This window comes from Hemitrygon akajei, chromosome 9, assembly GCF_048418815.1.
Source record: "Hemitrygon akajei chromosome 9, sHemAka1.3, whole genome shotgun sequence".
Lineage (NCBI taxonomy): Eukaryota > Metazoa > Chordata > Chondrichthyes > Myliobatiformes > Dasyatidae > Hemitrygon > Hemitrygon akajei.
In genome coordinates, this window is record NC_133132.1 from 54712461 (window position 1) to 54733076 (window position 20616).

Consider the following 20616-nt stretch of genomic DNA (forward strand, 5'->3'; position numbering starts at 1 on the left):
CAACCATTTACTGTGTAAGACCTACCCTGGTTGGTCCTATCGAAGTGCAACACCTCACACTTGATTGCATTAAATTCCATCTGCCATTTTTCTGCCCATTTTTTCAGCTGGTCCAGATTCCACTGCAAGCTCGAATAGTCTTCCTCACTGTCCACTACTTCCCCCAATCTTGGTGTCATCTGCAAATTTGCTGATCCAATTAACCACATTATTATTCAGAACATTGATATAGATGACAAACAACCATGGACCCAGCTCTGATCCCTGTGACACTCCACTAGTCACAGGCCGCAACCATTCACTACTACTGTCTGGCTTCTCCCACAAAGCCAATGTCTAATCCAATCGACTACCTCACCTTGAAGGCCAAGCAATTAAACCTTCTCGACCAACCTCCTATGTGGGACCTTGTCAAATGCCTTGCTAAAATTCATGTAGACTGCATCCACTGCTTGTCTTCATCCACTTTCCTGGTAACTTCCTTGAAAAACACTATAAGATTGGTTAGACACGACCTACCTCGCAGAAAGCCATGCTGACTATACCTAATCTGTCCATGTCTATCTGAGTATTCATAGATCCAGTCCCTTAGAGTATCTTCCAGTAACTTTCCAACTACTGATGTCAGGATCACCAGCCTATAATTTCCGTAATTTATATAATTTATTTTTAGAGCCTTTCTAAAAATAGCAGAATAGCATTAACTATCCTCCGATCCTCCAGTACCTCATATATTGCTAAGGATGATTTAAGTATCTATATTAGGACCTGTACAATTTCTGCACTTGCATCTCATTGGGTCTGAGGGAACACCTTATCAGGCCCTGAGGATTTATCCCTGTAGATTTGCCTCAGGACAGCAAATACCTCCTCTGTAATCTGTATAAGATTCATGACTTCGCTGCCACTTAGCCTCACTTCTATAGACTCTGTATCTGTCTCCGAAGTAAATACAGATGCAAAAAATCAGTTGAAGGTCTCTCCTATCTCTTTTGACTCTGTGCATAGATTATCATTCTGATCTTCCAGTAGACCAGTTTTGTACCCTGCAATCCTTTTACTTTTAACATATCTGCAGAATCCTTTAGGATTCTCCTTCACCTTGCCTACTGGGGCAACTTTATACCTTCTTTTAGACCTGTTTTTCTTTCTTGAGTGTTCCTTTGCATTTTTTATACTCCATAAGTACTGCTGATGTTTGGAACTGCCTATATTTGCTGTATGCTTCCATTTTTTTAAAATCAGGGTCTCAACATCACTTAAAAACCAAGGTTCCCTAAACCTGTTATCTTTACCTGTTATTTTGATAGGCGCATGCTCGCCTTGTACTCTCAAAATTTCACTCTTGAAGGCCTTCCACTTACCAAGTACATCTTTGCCAGAAAATAGCCTGTCCCAATCCACACTTGCCAGATCCTTTTTAATATCATTAATGTTGGCCTTTCTCCAATTTAGAAGCTCAACCCTTGGACCAGACCTAACTTTTTCATATCTTTCTTATTGCTCATTTCCACCCATAAAGCTTCACTGGATAAGTTCTCCAGTCTGTTGTGACTGAGCACTACCTTGACATTTTCCCTGACTAGAAATGCCATCTCTCCCACCCTGTTGTGCCTAAAACAACAGAGCCCTGGAATTTAAGAGCAAACACAAGGAAATCTGCAGATGTTGGAAATTCAAACAACAACACACACAAAATGCTGGTGGAACACAGCAGGCCAGGCAGCATCTATAGGGAGACGCGCTGTCGGCGTTTCAGGCCGAGACCCTTCGTCAGGAATATTGAGCTGCCAGTCCTGTCCCTCTTGCAACCAAACCTCAGTAATGGCTACAAATTCATAATTTCATGTGTTGATCCATGCCCTTTGCTCATCTGCCTTTCATCCAATTCTTCTTGCATTGAAATATCGCTCAGAACATTAGTTACACCACATTCAACCTTTTGATTCTTGATTTTGTCTGAGGTCTTAAAAACATCTGCTTCTAGAACTTCTCCATTAGCTGTTCAGGCACTTTGGTTCCCACCCCCCTGCAACTCTAGTTTAAACCCCACCATCCCACCCTGTGCAGCACCAGCAAACCTTTCCACTACTATATTAGACCCCTCCAGTTCAGGTGCAATCTTCCCTGGAAGAGCCCACTGATGCAACTTCACTTTTGAAGGTTAAAAACAATATCTTTGTGAATTTGCAGCTGTACACAAAGCTCAATATCTCTTCCAAATTAATAAACTGTGCTACATCTTGCTAATTTTCCCCCAAACTGTCTCCATGTGTAATGAAATCTTAAAATTCTTCATAAAGAATAAGTATGTGATTATGTGTAAATAGATCTTTGGCCCTGAACAGAGAAAGCTGGAAATAGTTATTGGATTAGATTGTATATGTGCGGAGAATAATCTAGCTGTGAATCCTTTTTGGTTTTGATTTGATTTCGGAGGAAGAGTGGGCACTTAAAGAAATGTTGTCTATTTTCTTGCATCATTGAGTTTCCTGTAAGTTGACTCTTGGTTTATGATGTTACAGGGCAGAATGCAATTGTAATTGTGGCTGGTGCAAATCTACTCTTAAATTCAGAAGATTTGAAACAAGCTTCCAGTGCAATCTGTTGTGCAAAGGTGGTTGTCTGTCAGCTGGAAATTCAACCTGCCATCTCATTAGAAGCCTTGAAACTAGCACATGAGGCTGGAGGTTTGTAAAGTTTTATTTTAATATTTGAATAATCTTCTTTCAAAATTTTATGGGGCAACATCAAGCAAATTCTACAACATGCATTTCATTATAATACTTTGCTATTCCCATTCCTGAGCAACAAACTGAAGATCTGATCTATGTCCAGTTATTTAACTGTATTTTTGTTTGGAATTTTGATCACATTTGTCATATATTAGGTTAACTTCATGCACTCTGTAATATTCAACCCATAAATTTATTTGCCATGTCTCTGCCAACAGCTGTCGAATGTTGACTTACCTTTCTGCTAGTCACTTGAAAATAACACTACAGTTCATATGTTTATTTGCTCTACATTTTTTGTTGTTTTTATGTCATACTATCCTGTGGTAGCATGTGGTTAAAGCTGCTTCAGCAGCATTTTTCCTTGTCTTCATTATTTTTCAGCTTCTGCCCTTCCACCGTTGCCATATATTTTGAAATTACAGTGTGAACATGTGTATCATATAAAAGTGATAATAATGTTAATATTTATGTATTTTACCATATGCATAAATGTTTTTCCCCTCAAATACTATATTAATACCTCATTTATTCCACCTTTCCCAATGATTGTGAAATGGCAGAGATAATGAACCATACTACTATACACATTTCTGATGTGTAACCCAGTAGAATAGTTACTGCAGCCCTCTTGTAATAAAGGCTCAAATGCCATTTGCCTTCTTAACCCTGTTTGTGGCAAGAAGTTGAACTGGGTCAAGCAGCACCTCCCTATTCCCAACCCCTCCTCCCCATGCCCCTCCCTACACGCACACCTCAACCCACTGAACTCCTCCAGTAGATTGTTTGCTGTACAAAGGTCCTTACTCTTAGCTTACGTGCTTGATATGAAACTACGTAGTTATTCTTAAAGCTAAGAAATGATCAGTTTTACTATGTGGCAGTTTAAGCATATACTTTAAAGGATTGCACTGTTTGCTGTTTTCCTGGTTATTTCCAAAGCACTACGCATGAAAATGGCTTGGAGGAACTCTTGCGAATTGATGATTAGGTAGCCAGTTTCAGCAGTGAGTTGATGGGTGCCTTAAAAGCCCTGGCAGAAGAACTCATAAACAAATGCTACATTGATTCTGCAAATCTGACTGAAGTCACAGACAGAATTTTGTTTTACATTTGCAGAAAATTTACAACCTTATGATATCGAATATGAACAGTCTGCCTCAGTTTTAATTGATTTTATCTTCAATCATGGTTTCTCAATGAGATAAGCAATGAGAATAATGCTTAGAATAAATTCAAACCAGACATTGTATATAAGGAACTGAAGTGTATAGTGCTATTTAATTTTTTGGTGCACACAGTGTGCTGAATTGCATGATGCGTTAAAGCCTGAAAGTTGCAAGGGATTAAGCAATACACGTGTTCTCTTGCCCATTCAACGATAGGCTGAATAACTGAAGAGTTGTTGCTCCATTAACATTTCCCAAGCGAGCATAGGAAGGCCATTTCACAGTCATAAATTTAGGAGATTGAAGGGACAGTATATATTCTTTCATCAGAACAATCGTATTCCAAATAATACTCTTAATATTTTCAATTGAATTTATTAGATCTTCAGGTGGCATTTTTACTCTGCTAATATGCAAATTACAGAAACCAATTACAAGGTAGATGGTGTGAATTGTGACCAGTCAAGTCCCAGAGTTCCCTGATTCCTGAAGAATGGATTGTTTAAGAGCGAACAACTGTGGAGGAAGATTCTCTGGGCCTGGTATTCTATCAGGATTGCGTGCAGATACCAATGTTTGTGATGAACGAATCATTCAGGCCAAGGCAATGAATCCTCTTCTTTTATAGTTGTCTTAAAAAAGGAAAGGGCGTTCAAAAAAAATTTAACATCATCAGAATTGGGAACATACAGGTTAGCTAGTACTACCTTAGTATTATATAATTTGCCAGAAACAATAATAAAATGGCCATTTGTGTCAGATATCTTACTATGGAGTTCAAAAGGAACATTTGAGTTGATAAGAATGGAAACCCCACTAGCTTTGGCCGGGAAGGATGAATGAAAATGTTGAGCCACCCACTTTGACATAAGCCGAGAATTATCGAAACTACGAATATGAGTTTTTGAAGGAAAGCAATGTCAGCTTTAAGTTGCTTAATATGGGAGAAGACCTTTCTTCTTTTAACAGGATGATTCAATCCCTTTACATTCCAGCTCACAAATTTCAATGGACTAACCATTATCAATTGTTAAGACATAAAAGGCAGTAGGCATATATAAGATCAAACATTGCAATAACAGTTTGGAAGCAAAAATATAAACATAAATCAATAAAATCAGGACATAGACATGTCCTGGATAACAAGGAAAAACAAAAAAAACCCAATAGATAATGTTGGTACTGGAGAATCCACCCCACCCTCACAACCCAAAACTAGATGGCTAACCAAAAAAGCAGCTAGCTCTACAGAAAATAGGACACCCCAAAACCCAACTTGCAGTTCCGTAACATTACCATAAGCTCCGTGTAAATAATATAGCAGATACTAACTAATTTATGCACTACAAATTAAAATTACAAATAGGAACAACTTCATCAGAAAGAATATAAAACTTAATACAAAATAGAAACTATGAAAAATTGGAAAAAAATGGAAAAAAGGCGGCAATTCTATATTTAAAGAGAGTACATATCAGCCGTTTTAAAAAAAGGCAGGTCTTATACAGTAAATTGACAGGGAGACCTTCAATAAAAAATGTTTTTTTGAATGCTTTTTTCCTTCATTACCAGATCTGAACCTATATTCTCTTATATTGGGTGGCAACTTTAACTGCTGGTTAGACCCAACTTTGGATCGATCATCCCCTGTTACTAGATTACCTACTAAATCCTCTTTAGCTATTCTCTCTTTTCTTTCTAACTATGGTATCTCTGATATATGGTGTTTCCTTCATTCTACTGAGAGAGATTATTCCTTTTTTTCACATGTTCATCATACCTTTACTAGAATTGACTATTTCTTAATTGATAATCAACTTATTTCATTTGTTCATTCTTGTGACTATCAGAGTATACTGATCTCTGATCATGCCCCAGTCACTTTGTCTCTAAATTTTCCTGGTCTCCCTCAAAGGAATAAACATTGGCGCTTTAACCCGACTTTATTATTGGATGATGATTTTGTAAAATTTATTAAGGACCAGATAACTTTTTTCCTAAACACTAATACGTCATCTGAAATTTCATCCCAGATTGTCTGGGATGCTATGAAAGCATATTTGAGGGGTCAAATAATTTCATATACAGCAAATCTTAATAGAAAGGCCCGTTCAGAGCGATTAGACCTGATTAATCAGATTAAAGAATTAGATCAATTATATGCTCAGACTAAAAACTCCGAATTATATAAGAAGCGTGTAGAACTCCAAACTAAATTTGACCTTCTCTCTACTCAACCAGTTGAATGTCAACTTCTTGAAAGTAAGAGTCGCTTTTATATTCATGGTGATAAACCTGGCAAGTTTCTAGTTAATCAGTTGAGACGTTCTAAAGCTAAACAACATATTACAAAGATCCGGAAGGAGAATGGGGATATTACATCAAATCACTCAGAAATTAATGACTTATTTAAGAATTTTTATTCTCGTCTTTATTCCTCCGAATCCATGATTGAGAATATTTCTGTTGGTCTTTTTTTAAATAGCTTGAATATCCCTTCGATTTCATCTGATTCTAAAGCAAAACTTAATGAGCCTATATCATTAGAAGAAGTATCTTTTGCAATCTCTGCACTGTCGTCAGGCAAATCTCCTGGTCCTGATAGGTTCCCCATAGAATTTTATAAATCATTCTCTTCACTTCTTTCACCTCAGTTACTCTCAGTACTATCTGATTCGTTTAATTATGGTAAATTGCCATCCTCATTTAATGAGGCATGTATTATTCTTTTATTTAAAAAGGGCCAAGATCCATTAGAGTGCTCCTCTTACAGGCCGATTTCTTTGCTTAATGTTGATGTTAAAATTTTGACCAAAGCTTTGGCACATAGATTAGAAACTGTTATACCCTCTATTATTTCTGATGATCAGACTGGTTTTATTAAAAATTGTCTTCCCTTTTTTAACAGACGGTGTTTATTTAATATTTTATACTCACCTTCAACTGGGACTCCTAAATGCATTATCTCTCTCAATGCGGATAAAGTGTTTGAAAGAGTGGAACTACCTTTTTGTGGTTTTAGAAAAATTTGACCTCGGTCAAAGTTTTATCTCTTGGATCAAATTACTATATCTATGTCCTACTGCCTGTGTTTTGACTAATTCTCAGCAATCTCAGTTGTTTAAACTTAAACGTGGCACCCGTCAAGGATGCCCCTTAAGTCCCTTTCTTTTTGATTTGGCTGTAGAGCCTCTAGTGATTGCATTTTGAAGTTGTCCTGAATTGACAGGGATCTGGAGGGGGGGTGTTGAGCATAAAGTTTCTCTTTATGCTGATGATCTATTACTTTTTCTTTCAAATCTGTCCACATCCTTACCTCCAATGTTTTCACTTCTTGATCAATTTAGCCAGTTCTCTGGTTATAAACTTAATTTACATAAGAGTGAACTTTTTCCAATTAATAAAGAAGCACAAGTATTAGTATTTCGTGACCTCCCCTTTAAAGTAGTTGATAATCAATTTACCTATCTTGGTATTACAGTTACAAGGAATTTTAAGGATCTTTTTCGTGAAAATTTTGCCAATCTTTTGTACTCTACAAAACAGAGTTTGTCACAATGGTCACCTTTATCTATGTCCTTGGTAGGTCGTGTTAATGTTATTAAAATGTATGTTCTCCCTAAATTTTTATACTTATTTCAATCTATTCCAATTTTTATTTCTAAAACCTTTTTTGATTCCTTTGACTCTATTATTTTGTCCTATCTGTGGAAGGGTAAGCATTCGAGAATTAACAAAACTTACCTTCAAAAATCTAAAAAAAGAGGGCGGCATGGCCTTACCTAATTTCCGTCTATACTACTGGGCAGCTAATATTCGTTGTCTTATCTTCTGGTCATTTTTCCATAGCCAGTCTGTCCACCCTAAATGGGTAGCAATGGAGCTGAATTCCACTAAGGATCTATCTATCTCTGCACTTCTTGGATCTGCACTCCCTAGTAGTTTGCCTAGACTAATTGTTAATCCTCTTGTTGGATATACTCTGCGAATATGGGCCCAGTTTAGGAAATTTTATGGTTTCTATGGTTTTTCCCTTTCTAGTCCTATTTTACATAATCATCTTTTTCTACCTTCTATGCATGATTCAACATTTTATGATTGGTATAGAAAGGGCATTAGATATTTTGAAGATCTTTTCATTGATAATCACTTCGCATCCTTTCAACAGTTCTCTGCTAAGTTTAATCTACCTAATGCCCATTTCTTTAGATATCTTCAAATTAGACACTTCATTAATCCTTTATTACCCAACTTCCCTGAGATGCCCGAGAAAAATGCTATGGACTTGTTTCTTTCTATTAATCCATTGTGTAAAGGTTTAATATCTTTTATTCGTGATAAATTAGTATCCTTACGGCGCACCCCTTTGGATGAAATCAGAATGGCTTGGGAGCATGACTTAAATATCCCTTTATCTGATGAGGTTTGGGACTCGATTCTCAAGTTGGTTAACTCATCTTCTCTTTGTGCTCACCACTGTCGTTTACAGTTTAAGATTGTTCATAAGGCTCATATGTCCAAATCTAAATTATCTCGATTTTATCCTAATATTAGTCCTCTTTGTGATAAATGCAAAAGTGGCGAGGCTTCTCTCATTCATATGTACTGGACCTGTCCTAGTCTAGAGAAATTTTGAAGGGGTGTTTTCTTAACTTTATCCTGTATTCTGAATCGCCACTTAGAACCTAACCCTTTAATTGCTCTTCTTGGTTTCTTGGCTGAGACAGATATACGTTTGAGTTTGACTAAACATCGAATATTATCTTTTGCTTCTCTCCTGGCTAGACGTCTAATTCTTCTTAGATGGACAGATGTTGCCCCACCCACGCACGCTCAATGGGTTAATGATATTATGTCCTGTTTAGATCTTGAAAAAAATTCATTACTCAATTCTTAATTTGGACATAAAGTTTCATAAGGTCTGGGGACCTTTTATTGAGTATTTTCATAACTTTCCTTTTGACTAAGTTTCTTTTTCAGTCCCTTGCTTTCAGCTTTTTTTTTGGTAGTAGGCATTATTATCTTCTGTTTTTAATTGTATTTACAGTTTTGGGAGTTTGAATGTTCTGATTTATATTTCCTACATTTTGCTCTGGTTGGTCTGGAGTTTTTTTTTCTTGCGGAGTTGGGGGTGGATACTAACTTTACACAACTTCAATTTGGGTGCTTTTTCAATTATTATATTCTGTATTATATTACCATTATATGTTTATCTTGCACTGTATTAATTTCCTATTTCGTTCTTGGGTTTTTTTTTTGTAGTGTTGAAGAAAATGCATTAAAAAATCAATTAAAAAAAAGGAAAGGGTCCTATTCATTGGTGAATAGGCCAGCAGCAACACTTAACAATTCAAAGCAAAATTGAAGTAATAAGATAATTTATTATTTCCATAAAAGGCTATTTGAATCAGAAATATTTTTGTAGTTTTCCATTGATTTTTTTCTGATTTTCATTTTTTAAATGAAAAACTTACATGACCTATGTTTACTGAATTATGTTGTTAAGATAACAGAGCAGAGCAGTTTGTAAAGCTGCTGTATCACATTCCTGCTGACCTGGTTTAATCCTGACCCTAGTTGCTATCTTTGTGGAAATTGTGTGTGTTCCTTGTGATCACCTGGCTTTCCTCTGGAAATTCCAGTTTCATCCAGCATTCTACCAATATGCAATCTAGTAGGTTAATTGGCAGCGGTAAGTCACCGTTATTATGCTCGTGAGTGTTAGAAACGGGGTGAGTTGAGGGGAATGTGGGGGTACTGGGAAAAAAATGGGTAGGATTTATATAAGTGAGAAGTTGATGGTTAATACTGACACAGCGAGCTGTATGGGCCTGTGACTGTGCTCTATCTTGACAACTCGATATTCCATTTAAAATTTATTTTAGCTGAAGCCTGTCATAGATCCAGATATTCTTTTCATCTCATAAACTACAACTGTAGATCTGTAGCAATTTGCAAGATTAACATTGTGATAATTTTGCTGAAGCCTATACTTCCTCCATCTCCTCACTTGCAGTGCAATTTTGTTTTATATTTTAGTGGTTAGATTATTTGTTACTTTCTTATTTTGTTGTGATGACCTCAAAATAGCAGATTTTAACAAGTCACCACTGACTTGAGAGTTGGAGGGTATTCAAGTAAACAGCATTGCTTTTTGCAAGTATTTCTGGCAGAAATACTGAGAGCCTTATTGTCAAAGAAAATGATTTATTTTCAGATTGTGAATTCATATTGAGCTCCTCTTACCAAAACAGTTATGTTCTTTGCAGATTATGTGTGACTAGTTCGAATTTAGATATGTTCTAAGTGCTGTCAGCAGAAGTGATGAAAGAATTTGGACAGTTTTACTGTATATTTAAATTACACTAGTGAAAGAACAGTTAGATTTTATTCAAATAGGGCCAGTTTTTCTATTCCTTATTCAATTCTTATGGGTAGAATGAGAGCTTAACAGGTTTACTATATCAGTGGATTATAGTGCTACAAAATAATTTTAAAATAAAGACACAATAAAATTGAATAGACTGGACTCAAAAACTGGATTAGAGCAAGATTTGCATTGCGACTTGCAGAATTTCAGGCTAATTAGCTGAGCGAAGGGGAGTAATTACCTTTGAGAATCATTCTTATGTAATTGTATTCTGCAGTACACAAAGACCAGATTTTGCAATGAAAAATATGTATAGGAACAGAAAATGTTGGAGATGCTCAGCAGGTCAGACAACATTTGATAAATTGTCGTGAATTTAAATGATTTTCTCTCTCCACAGATGCTCTCTGAGCTGCTGGGAGTTTATTTATTAGCAGTATATTCAGTTTCTTGCTTTTCCAAAAAAAACATTTGTATGGCCTTCTTTATACAATCCTGTAGATTCAATTTCTTTAATCTTGCAATTAAAACATAAATTTATTCCCACACTTGACATATCATCCTTTTTTTATAAAAAAAAACTAACTTGGAATTCACAAACAGAACATCTATATTGTTTTCCTATTTTATATTTCCTTACAAAATACAAATAGACCATTAGGCCCATCATGTCTGTGTCAGTTCTCTGAGCAATCCCATCAATCTTATACCTACAATTATTTCCCTATAACTTACTATAACCAAAGACAGCAGCTTCAAATTCCTCAGTGTTATCATCTCAGAGGATCAGTCCTGGCTTCAGCACATAAGTGCCATTACAAAGAAAGCAGGGCAACGCTTCTACTTCCTAGGAAGTTTCTGTATAAGACCATACGTCCATAAGACATAGGAGCAGAATTAGGCCATTCAAATGTGGCAAATCCCTCTTATCCTCTCCTCAGCCCCACTCCCCAGCCTTCTCCCATAACCTTTGATGCCATGTCCAGTCAAGAACCAAACAAGATTTGTCCGGCCTCTACAGCTGTCTGTGGTGATAAATTACACAAATCTCCATTTTTATTTTTATGTTACTCTTCCCTTTCCTAATACAATCAATTAAATTTTCTGAAATGCTATTTTGACATTCAAATGGAAATTAACGTTGCAATTTATTACTTTGGTCGTACTTGGAGCAATTTTCTTATAATCAATATATATATTTTAACTTATAATCTCTATTTCTTTTTACTAAACAAATCTTTCAGTGAAGACCATCTTCAATCCTGCTCCGGCTACTGCTGCTCTTGATCCTGATTTCTACAAAAATACAGATGTCTTCTGTTGCAATGAGAGCGAGGTACTGTAATGCTATGTCTTATTTTATTCATGATGATACAGTTAGTTAACTGTCTTTATTGTCCTAAATCTGGATTCAAATGCAAACTTGGTGTATGAGCATGTACAAATTTGCATTTGTTCTTGTCTACGAGGTTGATATTTTAAGTTACTGCTGCAGCCTGTTTTTCCATCCACTCAAGGTTTGTTTCTGAAATATGTTCCTTCTGACAGTGCAGCAGTCCCTCAGTACTGCCAATGTTATGATCTTCTGCAGACATTGGTATCTATTGCACTTGCTGTTTCCATACAAACATTCCAATTTAGCAGTATACTATTTTGCGTTCTGTCCACACATGGAGTTGGTGCTGTGACAAAATATGAGGCATTTTTATCTTGGGAGTTCCAGTGTTACGTTGATCTGCTATGATACCTCTGATATCTACTGAAAGATACTACTTGCAAATTAGTAAACAGATAATAAAGAGCAAATTATTTATTGCTATAATATCACTGGCATATGTTATGAAATTTATTGTTTGCAGCAGCAGATCAGAGCAATACTTAATAAACAACCTATAAATTACAATTTTATATATATATTTATGTAAATAAAATGGCCTTTTTTGGTGCACTATCTTAGGAATGGTTCTCACCCTGGTAGCTCCTTCTTCATATATTGATGGACCCTGAGAACTTTTTCATTACTGGAAAAGCTGGTTGAAAGCTTGTTTTTTGTTTTATATTTCAGCAGTTTTGCCGTAGGTTATTTGGATGAAAGATAAATGGATAGAAAATGCATTTGTTTCACTCCCTTTTAGTTGCAGATCAGTTTTAGTCATGTTTTCTTTCCACACAGTTGTTTTTCTTACTTAACTAACCCCACTGTTCTATCTGATGTACATTAATGTTTATTAAATGAGTCTTTCATTCTTTGGCGGCTAGTATCGTGCAACAAATTCATAATCCTTGCCAACAGCATAATGCCAACAACTATGAATAAAATAGAATGTATTTCTGCATGCAGAAAACTGGAAGGATGCCTGTAGAAATGAATGGCCGGTGTCATCACTTGTACGTGGTGTTCAACAATAAAGGAAGTATTTTATTCCTGGGCAAACTGATTTATTGGACACCAAATGCAAATGCCATCACATTCCCCATTTCCACATACATGCATACAGTTGAGCGAGGCCTCAGCTTACAGTATCACCGCCTATTTTCTCTCTGCTCTTCTGATATGGATCTGTTTGCCAAGAATAATAGTGGTAATAAAATCTCCACCCTAGTATAAAGTATCTTTCTAATTATATTGTTTTTAATGTTCAATACACTGCTGTAGTTGACAAGGTCTCTGTTCCCTAGTTTCTGTACACTGCGCAATAGTGTTGTATTTATTTTTTGAGTCTAAATAAATTTAATGATATGAATGGTCAGTTTATCACTGGTCCAGTTAAAATTTGTCTGCTGTTACCATGAAGGTTACTTGTGATCTATCCAAGAGTGAATTTCCCTGTAAATAAAATCGAAGGTATTTTATTAGTTTCATATTTCTCAAGGTTGCTTCATATATATGTGTGTGTATGTTAATTATACATATGCTAGAAGTATGTTTACAAAATGCAATATTTTTTTGCACAACTCGAAGGAAATTAAAATTACAACAGGATTCTCAGTCGATAACTTGATATTTTTACTTTGATCTCTTATTAGCTATAAATATTAAGCAGGACACAAAGATTTTTCAGTTATATAAAGAGTAAAAGGGAGGTGAGAGTTGATATTGAATCACTGGAAAATAATGCTGGTGAGGTAGTAATGGGGAACAAAGAAATGGCAGATGGACTTAATGGGTACTTTGCATCTGTCTTCACTGTGGAGGACACTAGCAGTGTGCCTGAGGTCTGTGAGTGTCAGGGAGCAGGAGCAAGTGCCATTGCTATTACAAAGGAAAAGGTGCTAGGAAAACTTGAAGGTTAATGAGTCACCTGGACCAGATGGACTACATCCCAGAGTCCTGAGAGAGGTTTCTGAAGAGATAATGGATGTGTTGGTCGTGATCTTCTAAGAATCACTTGATTCTACTATTGTCCCTAAGTTCCAGAAGTATGCAGATGTCACTCCACTCTTTACAAAGGGAGGAAGACTAAAGAAAGGACCTAACCTCAGTGGTTGGGAAGATGTTGGAGTCTTTTATTAAGAATGAGGTTTTGGGGTACTTGGAAACTAATGATAAAATCAGTCAAAATCAGCATGATTTTTGTGAAAGGAGATCTTGCCTGACAAATCTGTCGGAGTTTGTCGAGGAAATAACAAGCAGAGTAGACAGAGGAGAGGCAGTGGGAGTCATTTACTTGGATTTTCAGAAGGCATTTGTTAAAGTGTCTCACACAAAGCTGCTTAACAAGATAAATCCTATGGCATTACAGGAAGATACTGGAATGGATAGAGGAATAGTTGACAGACAGGAGGCAGTGGGTGGGAATAAAAGGGCTTTACTGGTTGGCTGCCATTGACTAGTGGTGTTCCTCAGAGGTCGTATTGGGACCACTACTTTTCACATTGTTTGTCAATGATTTGGACAATGTAATTGACAGTTTTGTGGCAAAGTCTGCGGGTGATACGAAGATAGGTGGAGGGGTAGATAGTGCTGAGGAAGCAATGCAATTGAAGCAGGACTTAGACAAATTGAAAGAATGAGCAGAAAGAAGTGGCAGATGGAATACAGTGTTGGGGAATGCATGATAATGCATTTTGGTAAAAGGATCAATAGTGCAGCCATCCCAGCCATTGGATTCCCAGCATGAAACTGCAACTCCAGCCAATAAAATCTGAGGTTTTTGCTGCCCCAACAAAGATATACAAATAGTTGGGCCCTCAACCCAGCTCTTAAGATCTGATATCTCCCTCCCCTCCTCCTACTGATTGTACAAACCCCATTTCCAGAAAAGTTGGGATATTTTCCAAAATGCAATAAGAACAATATGTTAATTCACGTGAACCTTTATTTAACTGACAAAAGTACAAAGAAAAGATTTTCAATAGTTTTACTGACCAACTTAATTGTATTTTGTAAATATACACAAATTTAGAATTTGATGGCTGCAACACACTCAACAAAAGTTGGGACAGAGGTATGTTTACCATTGTGTTACATCACCTTTCCTTTTAATAACACTTTTTAATCATTTTGGAACTGAGGATACTAATTGAAGTAGATTTGCAATTGGAAATTTTGTCCATTCTTGCTTGATATAAGACCTCAGCTGCTCAACAGTCCGTAGTCTCCGTTGTCTGATTCTCCTCTTCATGATGTGCCATACATTTTCAATAGGAGATAGATCTGGACTGGTAGCAGGCCAGTCAAGCACATGCACTCTGTGTCTACAAAGCCACGCTGTTGTAGCCCGTGCAGAATGTGGTCTGGCATTGTCCTGCTGAAATAAGCATGGACGTCCCGGGAAGAGACGTCGCTTTGATGGCAACATATGTCTCTCTAAAATCCTAATATACGCCTCAGAGTCAATGGTACCTTCACATACATGCACTCACCCATGCCGTGGGCACTGATGCACCCCCATACCATCATAGATGCTGGCTTTTGCACCTTTCGCTGATAACAATCAGGATGGTTATTTTCATCTTTGGCACAGAGAACTCGACGCCCGTTTTTTCTGAAAACTAGCTGAAATGTGGACTCATCTGACCACAGCACATGGTTCCACAGTCTTTCGGTCCATCTGAGATGAGCTTGGGCCCAGAGAACCCGCCGGCGTTTCTGCATAGAGTTGACGTATGGCTTCCTCCTTGCGTAATACAGTTTCAAGTTGCATTTCTGAATGCAGCGAAGGACTGTGTTAAGTGACAATGGTTTTCTGAAGTATTCCCGAGCCCAGGTGGCTATAATTGTCACAGTAGCATGACGGTTTCTTAGGCAGTGCTGCCTGAGGGCTCGAAGATAACATGCATTCAACAGTGGTTTCCAACCTTGCCCTTTACGCACTGAGATGTCTCTGAATTCTCTGAATCTTTACACAATATTATATACTGTAGATGTTGAAAGACCTAAATTCTCTGCAATCTTGCGTTGGGAAATGTTCCTTTTGAACTGACTGACAATTCTCTCACGAATTTTGGCACAAAGGGGTGAGCCACGACCCATCCTTGCTTGCAAAGACTGAGCCTTTGATGAACGCTACTTTTATACCCAGTCATGATACCTCACCTGCTACCAATTAGCCTGCTTAACGTGGAGTCTTCCAAACCAGTGTTACTAGAATATTCTGTGCACTTTTCAATCTTATTTTAACTCTGTCCCATCTTTTGTTGAGTGTGTTGCAATTAGTATCCTCAGTTCCAAAATGATTAAAAAGTGTTATTAAAAGGAAAGGTGATGTAATACAAAGGTAAACATGCCTCTGTCCCAACTTTTGCTGAGTGTGTTGCAGCCATCAAATTCTAAATTTGTGTATATTTACAAAATGTAATTAAGTTGGTCAGTAATACTATTGAAAATCTTTTCTTTGTAATTTTGTCAGTTAAATAAAGGTTCACGTGAATTAACATATCACAGATTTTTGTTTTTATTGCATTTTGGAAAATATCCCAACTTTTCTGGAAATGGGGTTTGTAGATCTTTGCCATCTTCACCTCGCCCATCAACTATCAGCTCCAAGAAGTGAGCCCTTGGAGCAGTTATTCACATACAAGATGGTATTTAATAGTAGATTAGGCTAGATTAGAAGGGTGCTTCAGGAAGCTGAGGTGGCATCGTACGTGAATCATGTACAACTCCTCTGATGCCAGTTTAACAAGCCACTTGAGAAACAGAAAAACTTACTGGTCTTTGTGTAGGTTATGTTTCATACATTTGGATGTTTTCAGATATTGATTTTTTTTTACTTTGTACGTTGGCTGTCCATTTCTCTACACAGATGCTGCCTGACCCGTTGAGTTACGGCAACAGTTTGTTATGTTTGCTGCAAATTCCAGTCTCTACAATCTCTTCTGTCTTCTTATAATTTTCAATTATTGTGCATGTTGGGTAAACATTGCATGAATAAACATTTAAACCTTTTTAAATGGTTTAATTGTCATTGCTAATCAAACATTTAGTCATCGCTAATTGGTGAGCTATCATCTTAATTGGCTTCATTACATATGATGAAGACACTTCCAGGTGAGGCAAAGGTTCATCTGCATCTCCTCCAACTTTTTCTAATAGATTCGCTACTCTCAATGTCACCTCCTCTACTCCAACAAGACCAAGCACAGACTCAGTCACCATTTCACACAGCACCTTTGTTCAGTCTGTATTCACCCTCCTGAATTCCCAGTTACAGAGCATTTCAACTCCCCTTCCCTTTCCCACACTGACTGTCCATCCTTCACCATCTCTACCAAGGATGAAGCCCAACGCAAAATGGAAGAGCACCACCTTGTATTCTACCTGGGTAGCCTACTGCCCAATGCCATAAATATTGTGTTTTCCAATATTAGGAAGCTACCCCACCTTTCTACCTTGTCCTTCTGATCTTTCATCCACCCTATTTTGTAACCACCACTCCCCAACCACCCTTCACAATCTTTATCCCCTTCCCCCTCCTGTTTGCATCACTCACCGCAAACAGATTACCCCCCACCCCTGCCCTCCCCCTCATCTGGTGCTAACAGGTATTCACCTCTCCTCTAATGATTCTGATTCTCACCTCTCTTTTTGTAACTGAATACATCTCTGGTAGTGCTTTGTGTTTCTGCTCATCTCCGTCCAGCAGCTGTCTCCCATCTTCATGCACCCCTCCGCCATCTTGCCCCATCTGTTTTTTTTCTTTTTCCTCTCTCTTTACCTTCGTCAGTCATTTGCCTGCCGCAATCTTTGAACACCACCTCTACCTGACACTACTTGTCTATCATCTTACACCTCTCCACAATCCATCACTCGCCTCGGAATCATTCTTGCCGCTCTCCTTCTCCTCTCTATTCTGCCCATCTCACCTCTCCACTGATGCCAGATTTCAACCTGAGAGATCGACAACTTTTCCTCCTGCCAGTACTGTTCAACCTCCTGATTTCCCCCAGCATTTTGTGTGTTACTCCTGATTCTAGCATGTCTGCATTGTACTTTTACAATTCTTTTCTGAGGAGAATCCAGAGTTTTGACACCCCTGATGGCAAAATTTTCCCAAATATGGATATCTGTGACTTTGTGTTACAATTGCAGGTTGTGGTGTTCCCATGCACCTGCTCTTTTATATTTTATGCAAGAGTTCAGAAACTTAGTTGTCAAACAAGGCATATTGTAATGTATTTTACAAAACACAAAAATACAACTGCAGATGCTGTGGATCAAAGAATACGTACACAACGCTGGAAGAACTCAGCAGGCCAGGCAGCATCCGTGAGAAAAGAATAGCCTATGTTTCGGGCCAAAACCCTTCATCAGGAAACCGTGATGAAGGGTCTTGGCCCGAAACGTTGGCTACTCTTTTCTCACGTTGTAATGTATTTTGTTGATGATATGGTCTTTACTAGTGGTAGGACTAGTTCACGGTTTGGGGAGTTTAATCAGTTAAACAGCCTGCTTTATTATTTCTTGATATTGGAGCTATACCCTTTCATACAAACAGAGAACTGACGGTCCAACGTGACTTCCAGATAAGAAAGGTTTTGGGAAATATGAAATTGAGCAATTCACTACAGAGTAGGTCAACAACACAAACACGAGAAAATCTGCAGATGGCTGGAACTCCAAGCAACACACACAAAATGCTGGAGGAACTCAGCAGGACAGGCAGTATCTATGGAAAACAGTAAACAGTCAATATTTCAGACCAAAACCCTTTATCAGTACTCATGGTTGATAAACAGCTGTATTTTTTAGGAATTCTTTGGCAGTGTGTGGCATTGGTTGGGTGGTCTTATTTCAACTAATCAATAGGAAATATTGGGAAGATGAGCTACAGGAGGAAACTTTTTGTAGAAGGTTGAGAATATTGGGAAGATGAACTACAGGAGGTTATAGTATGCATAGAGCAAACTGAAAAAAATGACTTACGGTGTAAGTACTGACTCACTAATTTGGGTTTTGTTATATCTGTTGAGATCTGTTTATGGTCAGATGTTGAAGATATGATTTCATGTATTGAATATGTTGTGGGTTCAGAAAAGCCCAAGTCTAGTCATCAAACATAGTTACTTTCGACAAAGGAAATGCTAAAGCATTTTTCTTAAATCTATTTGTAATTTATCTCAACCTTTAAGATACCTTAAAAACAGCTTTCACTATTAAAATTAAAAGAAAACACTGTGCATGCACTCTGAAATAACAACAGAAAATACTCTAAATGCACAACAGGTCAGGTACTATCAGTGTAGAGAGAAACCAAGTTTGCGATTCAAGTCATTGGCATTTCATCTTATCGTAGGCATTGATCAAAATCATTCCCTTCTGCTTGCTGCTTGTATCCTCTCTACCTTTATGCGCCCTCTGTTCTCAATCAGAATCTGATATGATGTTCACTTAAACAAAAAGCAAGACAAAGGGATAAATGTAGTGAATTGCAGAACCTGAAACCTATGCAACTGAACGTATGCCTGCCAATCAAGCAAAAAAGAAAACTAGGATAGTGCAGAAGTCAAGATACAGAGAAAATGACACCTTGTAGGGCTTCAAGATTTCCAGTAGTTATCCGCCTTCACTGGAGTTTCAGCTTAGGCTTTGTAAATCTGATTTTGGTCTAGACATGAAAAAAATAACTAATTTACTGTTGAAGTTATTTTAAATAAATAATATGCAGTTTCTGAACTTGCAACTTCTGACTCAGAGGTAAGAGCACTACCAACTGAGCCATGGCTAATGTCTAGCTTCTACTATATTGCTTTTTTAAAACTCAAATTTAACAAATAGTGGTGTGATTTTTTTTTCCTGGCTGTATAGCCCTTTTACCATGAATACACACTTGAAGACTCAGTTTGTAACTTCCAACCATCAGTGATTCAAATGGTATTTGAAATTTCACCAAGTATTTCTTTAAAGTAGGTCATCTTTAAGACTTGATCAGTTTTGTTCCTTAAAGCCATTGTAAGCAATATTGTAGCGATGTGCTACACACAGTGCTGAAATAACGACACGCAGTCGGTAAGTCGTTTCGAGACTAGTTTATTCAAACCTCACTGCGCTGGCATTTAATCCCTAGCGCCTGCCCTCTCCGGGCAGAAATGACATCAGAGGTGCATTACCAAAGTCTCTCCCCGCGCGCTGGCTATTTGTGAGCCGGTTCGCCTGCGCAGAAAGTGGGTCGCCACATAACCTCCCCCCCCACCCACCCAGAACCAGTGATACACCCCCTAATGTCCAGTCTGGATCAGCCTCTGTTTGGGAGGTCTGCCACTGCGCCGTGGTGCCTGAACCTCAACCGGCTGCGCCAAGTCCACATGGGCTGGTTTGAGTAGGTCCACCGTGAAAACCTCCTCTTTCCCCCCAATGTCCAGAACGTACGTGGACCCGTTGTTGCTGATCACCTTGAATGGCCCCTCGTACAGCTGCTGTAGCGGTACCCGGTGTCCGTCCCTTCGTACAAACACAAACTTACAGTTGTGCAGGTCTTTGGGTACATGGGTCGGGGTCCGTCCGTGCTGTGAAGTTGGTATGGGGGCCAGGTTGCCGAGCCTTTCGCGTAGCCTGTCCAGGACAGCTGCGGGTTCTTCCTCTTGCCCCCTTGGGCCTGGTATGAACTCTCCTGGGATGGCCAGGGGCGCGCCGTACACCAACTCAGCTGACGAGGCATGCAGATTCGCTTTGGGTGCTGTGCGAATTCCAAGCAGGACCCAGGGAAGCTCGTCCACCCAGTTAGGTCCTCTCAGGCGGGGCATGAGAGCCAACTTCAAGTGACGGTGGAAGCGTTCCACTAGTCCGTTCGACTGTGGGTGGTAGGCAGTAGTGTGGTGTAGCTGTGTTCCCAACAGGCTGGCCACAGCCAACCACAGGCTGGAGGTGAACTGGGCGCCTCTGTCAGAGGTAATGTGGGCC

General features: G+C 38.3%; 1 protein-coding gene across 2 annotated transcripts in view; it reads left to right on the forward strand.

The window, feature by feature from the left end:
* rbks (ribokinase) overlaps positions 1-20616 on the forward strand; it is a 158765-nt gene that overhangs the window by 57113 nt on the left and 81036 nt on the right. For both annotated transcript variants that reach the window (XM_073056026.1, XM_073056027.1), the window contains exons 5-6: positions 2526-2690; positions 11519-11610. In XM_073056026.1, the coding sequence (XP_072912127.1) occupies positions 2526-2690; positions 11519-11610 (257 nt within the window). The remainder of the gene's footprint in view (positions 1-2525; positions 2691-11518; positions 11611-20616) is intronic.